General features: G+C 35.0%; 1 protein-coding gene across 1 annotated transcript in view; it reads right to left on the reverse strand.

Annotated features, from left to right (window-relative positions):
* LOC144450387 (putative palmitoyltransferase ZDHHC13) overlaps positions 1 to 14,246 on the reverse strand; it is a 248,453-nt gene that overhangs the window by 219,174 nt on the left and 15,033 nt on the right. Inside the window, exon 2 of the mRNA XM_078140990.1 lies at positions 11,821 to 11,907. Within this exon, the coding sequence (XP_077997116.1) occupies positions 11,821 to 11,907 (87 nt within the window). The remainder of the gene's footprint in view (positions 1 to 11,820; positions 11,908 to 14,246) is intronic.

The following is a 14,246-nucleotide window of genomic DNA, read 5'->3' on the forward strand; positions in this document are numbered from 1 at the left end:
ATTCCCACTCCTCCTAATTCCCCCTGGCTATACCCCCCTTTAATTACTGAAGGCTTCCTAATTTAACTTGTTCCATAAGTGCATTTGACTCCATAATGTTTATTTAAATCAATTTTGATTTTTTTAAACTATATACAATGGAATCCAGTTTGTCCTGAAACACAGCATTCTGTCTTGACAAACATATTTATTATTCATATTGCTACATTTTACTGTCAGTCACAGCAAAAATCCTACCAACATTACTACTTGTGGTACATTTCTTTCTATGAGATACCAGTATTTAAGCAGATCATCACCAACTAAGTATATATTGTTACTCCATGTATGTTGACAATCTAAGACATTGGTAACCTATGCAAAAAACATGAAGCAATGTTGATAACATTTTGGTTCTCTACATTGTAGATGATGAAATGTAGTAATTCTAGTATAAATGTTGACATCCAAGATGATAAATTTGTAGCATAGTAAGATTTTGTGTTGAACCACACATTGTTCTGTTTTAGGTTAACTGGTTTCTATTGTAACTTAAGACATTGTACAATTTTGACGAATGTCTTTGTCAGAACATATAACTGATGACATTCAGTTCACAATTCTAAAAGTTGTCCACAATTAGTGTAAATTGTGTATCCTCACTCACTACCTCTACATGTTATTAATGATGTGTCATCAACATGTTCCCTCGCAACACTTTTTGACATCAGGATATACCTAAAGCAAATGTACAGTTAGTTCCCCTCATGTTTGCTGCTGACAACTGTAAATGAATTGTCAGTTGTGAGGAGAGAATTGGGTCTTACAGAAGTGGATGGCTTGGAATCTACAAGTTGTAGGTTCGAGCCCCATCACTGCCGTTCAATTTGAGATGATCGATCATATAACCCGATTTGATCACTATGGCTGTGGCTGTTTGACACACTAGGTTGGGAATACCATCACTAAATAAAACATAGGAAACCAGAAGTACACACAGTTACATGTACTACAATGTAAACATAACACACTAAGATGGATTGAGCTACTTAACTGCAAGTAATGCATTAGAAATCGGATTACGTGATTGGTCCATTCAAAGTGAGTGACGGGAGTTATGGACATCTAACAAATTTTTTCAATGCAAGATGGTAAGGCTTAGTAATCATCAGAATTGATGCCTTCCCGTTGACTACGATGTCAATTGCACCTGGTAAATATATGAGTTCTAAGCATGTTTGTTCTAGAAAGATGTATTTTTACTGATCAGAAGTCATATTAGCACCAGTTTCACAACTTGAAAATATGCTACTCGCATTTGGTAGGAATCATTGACATCCGGGGGGGGGGGGGGGGTCGGGGGGGCAGGTATGTACAATTGCGACCATTTTGAATACAGGAAAACTTATAGTATTAGTAATTCTTGTAGTTGATAATGATTTGCAATTGTGTTGATGCTTTTCAGAATTTATTTATTTATAGTTTGTTTGTCTTGTTTGTTTGTTTTTGTAAATATAACTAACTAAGCCTGAGTGTCCTGCAATTGTGGTTACCGGAAGTTCCCTTACAGTGGGTGGGGGCAGGGTCGGGAGATGTTTTGTCAAACCCCCAATTTATTTTAAGTACCCCCCCCCCCTTGCCATAGCCAAAAATGTTGATTTAGTATACTTTTGTTTCTGTATGAGTGTCTAGTACAGGTTTTCCATTGATTTCCAAATGGTCTCTGTGTTGTTTATTTCTTCCTATCAGATGTACAGCCATTACAAATTGGAAGAACAGTTTTATTTTGTTTTGTTTTTTAAGTTTTTGGCAGTTTCTGGGTTCACTATTTGTCATGAGACTTCACAGTTTTTGCAACTTTATTATTTTTTATCGAATACGTAAAAAAAAGTTTAGGTTCTGCAGTGAAAGCTAGATGGGGTTGGGTAACCGGAACCAAACAATTATTTTTATTTGGCCTCATCCTCATGTACATCCTGTACTACACAATGCATATATTACAAATCTATCTGGGTAAGACTGAGACAGTGAGAGTGAAATGAAACAAAAATTAATATCCAGTAGTAGTAGTAGTAGTAGTAGTAGTAGTAGTAGTAACAGAATGACATGATAAACTACACCTCAAGAAGTGTTTTTCTAAAGAACTACTGATATATACTCAGGTATTTTTGGGGGTTCCAATCAAGATATCATATTTTTACTAGATTAAGGCCCCTGGTTTCCAGCAAAATGAATGCACATGATACTAGCGATATGCAACTCTATGAAATTTTACTATATTAAGACCTCAATTACTGGGGTTTCCATCAAAAATAATGTACACAATACTAGTATGCAACTCTATGTAAATTTTACCAGATGTCCCCCATCATGACATTCACAAGCCATTAACGGTCCAAGTGCAACAAACCCGCGGGCTTGCCTGACGAAAACGGGTGTCATAAAAGTTGTTTGCATCTCTAAAGCTGTTTGTAGTGTTACTTATAATAGCCTAATAAATTGATAACAACTGATATAAGACGGAGATAAGGTTTGCCTCAATTGACCCACTCCTTAGAAATGATCTTACGCTGTGAACTACACTGTTTACTTGTGTTATGTAAGAGCCCATCATCACATGTGTAAATATTGGTACTCTTTGATAACAAGTGGACTTGCTTCTTTAATGGCTTGTCCCAGTAATGTCTTGTTTATGCACATTTGCGACATAGAGATTTGGTTATCTTTTCGTTACATTACTTGACTGTCTGGAAACCATGGTAACAAAAATGGGGAAATATCACAAAACTGGCAGAGTTTTCCATATATTTTACCATGGCAATATATTTGTTGGCGAGTGTATGTCAATTACAGCAACCATGCTTTGTTTTGTGATGTTTTCCACCTGACCAACCAACCAACCAACCAACCAACCAACCAACCAACCATTCCTGCCATGTCTCACATCACTCATCTTAATTCATACCCTGCTGTATATAGGTTACATAGGTTGACAACCCCCTGCATAGATACTATGATGAATACAAGACAGTGCCAACATGTTCTCCTGAATGGCTAGTAGATGGCTTTACAAACTATCAATACCTGTTTGGGGGTCAGCGACCAATTTTACAGGTCACCTATACTTTTCATCACTTCCCAAGGGAATAGAAAAATTATTCTGTGTATAATAACTAACAACAAGGCTGTATGCATGTCTATTTGACCTTTGACCTAACATCTCATTTGACCTTTGACCTTATCAGTTGTATGTTTAGTACACAGTTTTACATGTTTTGTCTATACATATATAGTAAACAGCTGACTGTCTAAGTTCACTAAGTGACCGTCCATGTAATTTTAGTTCAAATAAAATGTTTTAATATTTCATAGGTATTTGATTAGCCTGTGATCAGAAGGGGTTATTAATCTTAACTTGGGGGAGGGGGGGGGTTATTAATTTTAACTTGAGGGAGTGGGTAGGGTATTTATTCTGGATACAAATACCATATTATTTTCAGTACAACTACATGAATGATATCATACATTAGGTGGAACAAAACATACTTTGTTTATATCAGGCACTTTCATTAATTATTAAAACTAACCAGCCAATGAACGTATTATTTTTACAAATTGAATTATTGCGTATTTATTGAAATGTAAACTGCATGTAGACAGGATTATCTATAATTGCATTTGATAGCCTTGAATTAGTTTTAATAAATCACCAATTAATTATTGAAATTACAGTACAGTATGGGTATGTGACTAGTGTACTAAATAAGGTTGAACAGTGTGTTTGTGTCTGTCTGTCTGTCTGTCTGTGTCTGTCTGTCTGTCTATCTGTGTGTACAATGTATGTCTACCTGTGTGTGTGTACATACATACATACATACATACATACATACATACATACATACATACAAAGTTATATAATACCATAAGTGCCCTACTCTGATACCATGAGCATACACATATAGATTCTTATACAACATCATAATTTTAAAGTGACATACTTACACACACATTGTTACATAACATCTAAATGTCATTCAATTTGTGTATAAGTAAAACTAATGTCAATTGATTTCCATAACATCAATACAGACAATAGAACTATGTAGATATGACTATATTGTTATCACAACTGTTATTATAATAACACATGACAATAAAACCAATCTAATTAGGGAATAATAACAGTAATGCAAATTTATCCACATTCCCACACTTCAAATTGTAAGTCTTCAATCAAATATAATTATTATCATTGCCATAGGATATATATTACAGTAATGGTCTTTCAGTCTGTCATTGTTTTTGCCAAGGTTTGGAAAACCAGGAACAGACAGGGGAATACTAGTGGTATTAAAACAGGCACAGTTTCTAATGCATTATATCATAGTTTTGGTAGGGAACCCTGGTAAAATGACTGGGGAACTCAGGTAGATTTTATCTACTTACTGGCTTGAGGCTCACACCAGTACCTTGCAGATTGAAAGATTGATTATAGTCATCACAAGGACTGGATTGACAAGAGTACAATTATGGTTCAATCCTTGCCCACTAATTTCAGTCAAAGAATTGGCAGTGTTGAGGCTCACACCACCAACATACAGAAATCAAAGCTGACCAATTTATTAAAACAATCGCTTCATTCAAATGAACTATAGTGCTATTAAGTTCACAACAATGTTTAATATAAACACAGTGTATAACTTGTAAGTTACCTGAATTATTAATATTTCACATTCCTTGCATTGTTTTCTCTTTATACACTCTGTTCTACATTCTTAACTAATTTTTCTCTATTTGTTCTCTGTATCTGGGGCAGGGACCAGGACACTAATTTTTATGTGTTTGTTCACTGTATCTGGGGCAGGGACCAGGACACTAATTTTTATGTGTTTGTTCACTATATCTGGGGCAGGGACCAGGACACTAATTTTTCTCTGTTTGTTCTCTGTATCTGGGGTAGGGACCAGGACACTAATTTTTCTCTGTTTGTTCACTATATCTGGGGTAGGGACCAGGACACTAATTTTTCTCTGTTTGTTCACTATATCTGGGGTAGGGACCAGGACACTAATTTTTCTCTGTTTGTTCTCTGTATCTGGGGCATGGACCAGGACACTAATTTTTATGTGTTTGTTCACTATATCTGGGGCAGGGACCAGGACCCTAATTTTTCTCTATTTGTTCTCTGTATCTGGGGCAGGGACCAGGACCCTAATTTTTATGTGTTTGTTCACTGTATCTGGGGCAGGGACCAGGACACTAATTTTTATGTGTTTGTTCACTGTATCTGGGGCAGGGACCAGGACCCTAATTTTTCTCTGTTTGTTCACAATATCTGGGGCATGGACCAGGACCCTAATTTTTCTCTGTTTGTTCACAATATCTGGGGCATGGACCAGGACCCTAATTTTTCTCTGTTTGTTCACAATATCTGGGGCATGGACCAGGACACTAATTTTTCTCTGTTTGTTCACAATATTTGGGGCATGAACCAGGACACCACACACCTACCAACAACTCAACGACGGTGAAGTACCTTTTAGTGATCATAAATGACTGGAAAGAATTCAACCTATTTTAAAAAAGTTCAATGATACTGTACCGTACACTGGCAATACAATGTATGTCAATAATAAATAAAATTATATGGGAGACAATTTCAGGAGATAACTTGGTTATGAAGTGAATCATTCATTGCATTATTTTGAAGAGGATATTTTATTTTTCCACATTTGTTTTTTAATTTGATACTTTTAATTCCACATTATAGTTTACTTTAATACAAAGGTAACAACACTCTGAAATTTCTACTTCATAGTTACCATAGTTACCAAGAATGTTGAATAAATGGTTATTAATTTGAAAGGAAAATAGATCTTGTCTGTTTTATTTGTTGTCACAGTTTACCCCTAAAGTTAACACGCAGACAGACAGACAGACAGACAGACAGACAGACAGACAGACAGACAGACACAATTATACATACATACAATTGCATACATACATACATACATAAATACATACATACATACATACATACATACATACATACATACATACACACATACATACATACATACATGCATGCATATGTCTATTGATACTGTAACTGTAATTAGTCCCTAACAGCAAAGCTGAAGGGGCTACTTAGTCAGGATGCCAAGGTCCTAAAAGTGGCTTAAAACAAGAGTTACCTTTATACATGGTTTGAAGTACAATTTTTGACATCATTTGACAATATTCTATCAGTATCCACAATACATACATACATACATACATACATACATACATACATACACAAACACACACACACACACACACATACATACATACATACATACATACATACACACACACACACACACATACACACACACACATACATACATACATACATACATACATACATACATACATACATACATACATACATACATACATACATACATACATACAATGTACATACATACATACATACATACAGTCAGTCAGTCAGTCACAAGAAACAAAACAATGATTATCTAGTTTTACGAGAGGTATTCTGTGTCAATATGATACTCTCCACTGCAACGACGATATTTGTATCTTGGCACATAATGGTATGACAGTAACTACAAGTTGAAGAATGTAAGCTGATAATAATATGATAATAAGTTTATAATACTCATTACAAACATATTTACCAGATAAATACTTATATAAATAGCTAACGAGACAGGGGAAATGAAAATAGTTGTCAAGCAACTAATCTAGTCCAGCCCCGATAAATACATTTAACAATGAATATGATCTGGGCACATCCAATATGATACAATAAGTCTGGGATCCCAAAACTTACAAATACATACATTTGTCCATTGGGGCAACTAAAAGGTCACTGACACCCCCCCCCCCCCATTTGTAAAACCGAAAACAGGCTGAACCCCCCCCCCAATACTTAATTCTAAAACATGATGAACCCCCCCCCCCCTTGTGAATTAATATGACAGGTATTTTTTGATCGTGTCATGCAAATACTTTATAAGATCCCGGGATAGCACTATCATATAAGTATTGACTACACAGGTTAATGTAGTCCAAAAGGAGTTTAATAGCATCTTGACTTTTACTCGGAAAAGTCAATTTTGAGACTATCCAGACACTTTCAGACAATAATTTCCAAGCTTTACAAGATAGCACCACATATGAAAAGCAACTACATGTGGTTGAAATATTTTTTAAATAAAAGTTTATCACCATCTTGACAGTAAGAGGTAGGGGGAACAGCTTGAGGCTGGGATATGTCCATCTCTGGTGGGGTCCCAAGGGGTCTCCCCTAGAAGCTTGGGCTTTTTTTACTCTAAAAAGTCAATTTTGAATGTTAACTCAATTGTCTATTAATCCCTGTTGTAATCTTTGCAATATATGTGATCATTTGGTTGTTGCTATGGGTGTGGTCTTGTTGCTAGGCACATTTGCATACATTTTTTGAATGTTTATTCATTTGTCTTACTATTCATGTTATCTTTGCAATATATGTGATTACTTGGCAGTTGCTATGGGCGTGGTCTTGTTGCTAGGCCTATTTGCAAACATTTTTTGAATGTTTATTCATTTGTCTTTGTATTTCTGTTATCTTTGCAATATATGTGACTATTTGGCTGTTGCTATGAGTGTGATCTTGTTGATAGGCAATTTTACATACATTTTTTGAATGTTTATTCATTTGTCTAAGAATCCCGGGCCCTGTTCTCTGAAATACACCACCGTTTGGCTGTTGCTATGGGCGTGGTCATGGTTGCTAGGGTATTTGCATACATTTTTTGAATGTTTACTCACTTGCCTACCAGATGATGTTGCTATTTGACCAAACTATACTGTCATTTGGTTGTTGTTAAATGCGTAGTCATGGTTTTAGGGCCAATTTTGTGAAAATGTTTTGAGGAAAATCCGCAGAATAACACTTTCAGAAACACCTCATCAAGTTTCAGACTCATTGACCAAGTACTTTTAGATATAAGTTTTTGATAAAAAATGAACATTTTTACACCTAATTTGCATATCACTCATGAAATCATTGTATGCTTAATATTTCTTCATCCATACATCCCTAGATACATTCCCATTAAATTTCAACCCAATCTGCTAATTGGTTTTGGAATTACAGATTTTTGACCTAAAAGACACATTTTTAGCCCTAATTTGCATATCACTGATTGGACAATCATATCAGGAACATTTCTTAGTAAAAACATCCTGAAGAGTGTTTCACCCTAATTTCAGCCCAATCTGCCCAGTAGTTTTTGAGTTTCAGTTTTTGACCAAAAATCACATTTTGTTGACCCAAATCACACACCTGCGATGTGTTCATTTTCTTTTGAACAATTTCCCAACTAGATCCCACAAGTAATGTCCCCACCAAATACCAAGGCGATTGGGTTAGCAGTTTTTGAGTTTAAGTCGTCCACACACACACACACACACGCACACACAGACAGACAGACAGACACCGCTCGATGCCTAAGCACTACTGAACCTACATTGTAGTTCAGTTGTGCTAAAAATGTAACTAATCAGAAAGATGAATGATTCTCGCGCATAATCCGTCTGACATATCTTTAGTAAGAAATAAAATATACAAACAACTTCCTTACAGACTAAAATCAATAGACACCACAAATACTATCTAGAATCAACAAGAGAAGTATTGTCAAAAATCCTTGAAGAGTATGTAAAGCCTCAAAATGTGAAATGACCACCAAAATGTATGTATCAGTGAGTTGCCAGTTTTTTTGCATAATTCTGTATCTCAAACTTTTGTAAGTAATATATGTATCGGGAATGAAATATACACTGAGATTGAATATACACCAAGCTTGAGTCAAATTTAGGATCCTAACTGTAATTTACATAGCCAAACAAGTAATGGTCAAATTAGTTAATCTCAAGTTTAAACAATCTCTACTAACCAATCCTATATTTTCCTAATTGACCAATCAAATGAAGGTCAATATCAAATTCACCCCAATATGTATGGAATGTAGTAAAACCTATATAAACCTTCATTTCTGTGTGATCTGTAGGAGTTTTGTTTGATGTCAATAAAGTATGAATAGCTATCTTTCTCGTACTTGGTTGTACAGCATCATTCCTTTTCTGAACCTGTTTCTAGACAATTCCCTTACCCCATAGTAAGCTGACCCTGAATATGCCATTATTACAAAAATTATGACAAACTATATAATTTGCTATCTGATTTACTATCTGATGTCTGCAGTAGTTTATAGCAAAAAACTTATGAGTGTTTTGATAAAAGTGAAAAATTGAGATGACCTTGTAATTAGCCTATGACTTTGACCTTGGATTGAAACGACCTTGTGATAAATGATTTGCCTGTACTCTAAAACCTATATGTGGACACTTCCATCATATCTATAGCAATTCGGAACCATGAGATATTCAGTATTTACATATTTTGGTATAATCACAGATCTCGATACCAGCTGTCTTGGGAACAGAATTTTGTTACGAACAAAGCCAAAATATGTGTTTGCTACAAAAGACTATATAATTTGCTATTTGAGACCGATTTGCAGCCTTACACATTATGTCTTGATGGTAGTTAGGGAAAACACCTGTGAATATTTTGATTAACAAAGTGAAAATATTTCAGTGTCCTTGTAAATAGACTATGACCTTGAGCTTGGATCAAAAAGATCATGTGATAAGTGTGTTGCCCGTCCCTTAAAACCTATATATAGACACTTGTGTCATATCTGCAGCACTTTCAGGACCCTGCGATAATACCTTCATATTTTGGTGATATTGATACCAGTTGTCTTGGTAACAGAAGTTTGTAATAAAAGCAGCTCAACATATGCCTTTGTTGTATTTTTCCTGAAAGTTATACAATTTGTTATTTTCTGAGCATTTTTCATCACTCTGTAAAGATCACGTCTGATGTTAGCTTTAGAAAAGATTCCGACAGTATTTTAATATTTACACAAAAAATTAAGATGACCTTCACCTTGGATTGAGAGGATCATGTAATCAGTGAATTACTTGTCCCCAAAACCCTATATACAAACACTTACATTATATCAATAGCACTTTCAGATTAGTATATTAACACTTTGGTATAATTGGGGATATTGACAGCAGTTGTCTTGGTAACAGCTTTTTGTTACAAAACAACTTCATATATACTTTTTTTTCACATTTTTCGGAAAGATTTTATGTTTGGCTATTTTCTTGACTGTCTTACAGCTTTACCGGTCATATCTGATGGAAGTATACAGAAAAGTATCGATGAATGTTTCAATAAAAGTCCAACAAATTGAGTTGACCTTGAAATTTGACTATGACCCTGAGCTTGAATCGAAAAGGTCATGTAATCATTGAGTTCCCTGTCCCCTAAAATATTTATACACAATTCCTCATTTGCACAGATGAATAAATGTGGATATCTAAGGGAGAGGCCAATTTGAGGGGGGGGGGGTTATTTCAGAATGCTGTCATTACACTAAGGCAAGAATTATTTTGTTTTCGTCTATTATTCTTGGATGGAATTATTCATAACTTGAGGTTACATAAGGGGAGGGTCCAATATTTAGAAGGGGCCTCCACAGTTCTGGCACTGCAATATGGCAAACATAGCTTTCTTTCTTTCTTTCTTTCTTTCAGTCTTTCTACTATTACTGGATGTACTGATGTAAACATTTCAGTACATAACGGAATAACACTTTTTTGGCAGTCATTACACTATTGAAAGGATTCTTTTCTTGGATGGAAAGATTCATAACTTTAGATCACATAAGGGGAGTGTCAAATTTTAATGGGGGAGGGGGAGGGGTAAGAGTACTGACACTACAGTATGGCAAGGATTACTTTCTTTCTTTCTTTCTTTCTACTATTTATGGATTCGTGAAAGGCTTTCAAGTTTCATGCAATAAAAATCTTCTTAATCCAGCTAAGTGCACGAAATTATTGACATTGTTTGGCTTCAGAAAATGTAAAAACAAGACACAGCATCTCTGTCCTTTGGGAAACTGATCATGTGTATTATAGTGATCTCATGACCAGAATTTTCACCATAATTTGAATGTCAGCCAAGATTACGTATAAGAGAACCGATCATACATTTAAAGTCTTGACATTCAATATGCACTATTAAGTTATTGATAACTTGATTTGTTTGTTGTAGATTGTCACACAATTTCTAATGCACATGGCTCAGTCAATGACATCTGTCAATCAATGACGGTGATTTGTCAATAGCACATCTATGACAAAATCCAAGTTACATATTCCGCCGACAAGATATCTCACATTATAGAATACATGTTACTGTACTTCTGTTTCACTTTTGTTCTTTATTGTTTAAAGTAGGCAATATCTTTTGGACAAAAACATTATTTTTAACTGGATCATAAGTGTGTTTTGTTTTCATTTCAATGTCTTAAAAATGACATGTTTTATTTTGTTTCAATTTTAGCTTAATGTAGTTTAAAGTCTTTCCTTAGATGTGGTATCACCTAATACATAGACTAAATTTGTAACGACTTGTCAGATATAACTATATATATAAATAATTTCATCGACTTGTGTAACACGTTTCACATAAAAAGTTGTAGTTTTCTATCAAAACTGATAATTGCAAACATTTTTAACATTAGTGCCTGTTTAGCTATTGTTGTCAATATTCCATTGTAATCATCTTATCTTTATGTCAACCACTCTGCAATCAATGTTGTTTTATAACTAAAATATTGTTTTTATTTATGAGCAATGAACTACTTATTGATACACTTACCCAAGATTCATTTATAGGCAATGATCTCATTTATTTACTGATACACTTACCCCAGCTCCATAATTGACATCATAACCATTATCCAAGTAGAATTTAACCTTCTCTATATCTCCACTTATAACAGCATCAATGAGATCCTAATATAAAACAAACATATACAATGATTAGACTAATCTACACCAGTTTCACAAAATAATGTCAAAATTACATTAAAAATATGCTTACTACAAACCCAGTGTTAAAGTGACCAAATTAATGAGGATTAGGTATTTATTCAGGATATTTAATTCATACAACAATTGTTTTTTCTAATTAAAAAAAAATAATGTGAAATAATATCTATCAATTCCTTGTTTGTAACTCAGTAATTTGATAATCATTAGAAATATGTCTAAAATCTTTGTTATTATGCCAAAAAATAACAAACTTTTCACACTTTTTGCATCATTTTGCAACTTTTTGTAATCAAATGAGTTACAAACAAGGTTTTGGTATTTATAATATGTTATTTCTCATTATTTGTTAAATTAGGAAAACACAGTAAAGTTGTATTATGAATTAAAAATCCAAAATAAATACCTAATTCTCATCCATATGGCCACTTTATTAATATTTTAGCATTTCCTTTTAGACAACATTTAAATATGTATATCAAAAATATACATAAGGTAGCTGTCTATTTTATCATTCACACAAATGATATTATGTAATATTATATGATTAATATGTCATTTATATCAATCTATTTTAATTAATACCAATCCATATAAAACACACTTTTTTGTCACTTCAATTCAAACATATGATTATTGTAAAACACAGGTAGGGTTGATTTGAACAGTTTGATTTGAGATCAATATCATTTTGTCAAATCACAACAACCCGGAAAGACTTTACGTAATGGTATGATAAAAATCATTAGATTAGCTTTGTAGATCAAATGATTTATAAAGGTTATAAGACACAAATAGTTCAAAGTTGTTTTAGCATTAAGTTTTCAATCTGTCAAAATCTAGTTAAAGCTGACCACTAGGTGGCGGTATGGTCAGTAGATTGGTCAGCTGTGACAATGAAAGTCATTCTGGCAAAGGTCGTCAACAAGACAGATCAAAAGCTCAATGCTAAAAATTACTTTGAACTGATTGTGCGTTATAACATTTGTAATGTATTCACAATGCTAAAACATGTAACATTAAAAAGCTATATTGATGATGGACAACTGATATATACACATACTCTATGTTAATTAGAATATTAACACATGTATCTGTGTTATGGTTTCTAAGAATTACTGGACTGTAAGATATGTCGTGACGTTCTGCCCTCACTGGCCTCTGATGTGTGAGGGCGCCCCATCACGGTGTATGGTACAGACAAAGAATTACATGATTATACATATTTACAAAGTTTGAGGAAATTTAAATCTGACCATGTCATCTGATACATTTAGATATTTACAAGATATGTATTCATGTATGACGTCACTGTATTACACCAAACCATTTCACAGCTACAGACTTCATAGGGGTGGGGGATGAAGCTGCCTGCTGGGGGATGTAGCTGCCTGCTGGGGGATGTAGCTGCCTGCTGGGGGATGTAGCTGCCTGCTGGGGCAGGGGGTGTAGTTACCTGGGGGTGTAGCTGCCTGCTGGGGGGGGGGTGTAGCTGCCTGGGGGGTAGTTGCCTGCTGGGGGTGTAGCCCCCTCAATGGCAAGAGGCTGGGTAACTGAGCCTACAGACTTTAAATGGATAGATGTATCTAAATAAATTAGTGACAATGGCATTATAGCACAACTGTATTTTTTAAATAATAATCACGTGCTCAAAGAGCTTTACAATTGTTACTCCATGGTACAGGCCTATAGTGGCACAATGGCCCTTTACTCCGTCAACTCCCTGGGGAGCATATAATCCATTCCAGCCTTTATAAGTGCACAATATTAAAGCATTCACATTTCAACATCTATCCTACCAGGTCCCCAATTAATACAGCTAGGTTAACCAAAGCGCAATTGTGGTTCAAATCTTACCCAAGAACTTTAGTCATTCAGAAACAAATGCCAGCAACGGGCTCAATCCTGCAACCTGCAGATTCCTAGCCAGCCACTCTAAACATTCAACCATCATGACTCTACAACCTGCAACCTGCAGATTCCTAGCCAGCCACTCTAAACATTCAACCATCATGACCCTACAACCTGCAACCTGCAGATTCCTAGCCAGCCACTCTAAACATTCAACCATCATGACTCTACAACCTGCAACCTGCAGATTCCTAACCAGCCACTCTAAACATTCAACCATCATGACCCTACAACCTGCAACCTGCAGATTCCTAGCCAGCCACTCTAAACATTCAACCATCATGACCCTACAACCTGCAACCTGCAGATTCCTAGCCAGCCACTCTAAACATTCAACCATCATGACCCTACAACCTGCAACCTGCAGATTCCTAACCAGCCACTCTAAACAT

The sequence above is a fragment of the Glandiceps talaboti genome, chromosome 19 (genome assembly GCF_964340395.1).
Source record: "Glandiceps talaboti chromosome 19, keGlaTala1.1, whole genome shotgun sequence".
In the NCBI taxonomy this organism is placed as follows: Eukaryota; Metazoa; Hemichordata; class Enteropneusta; family Spengelidae; genus Glandiceps; species Glandiceps talaboti.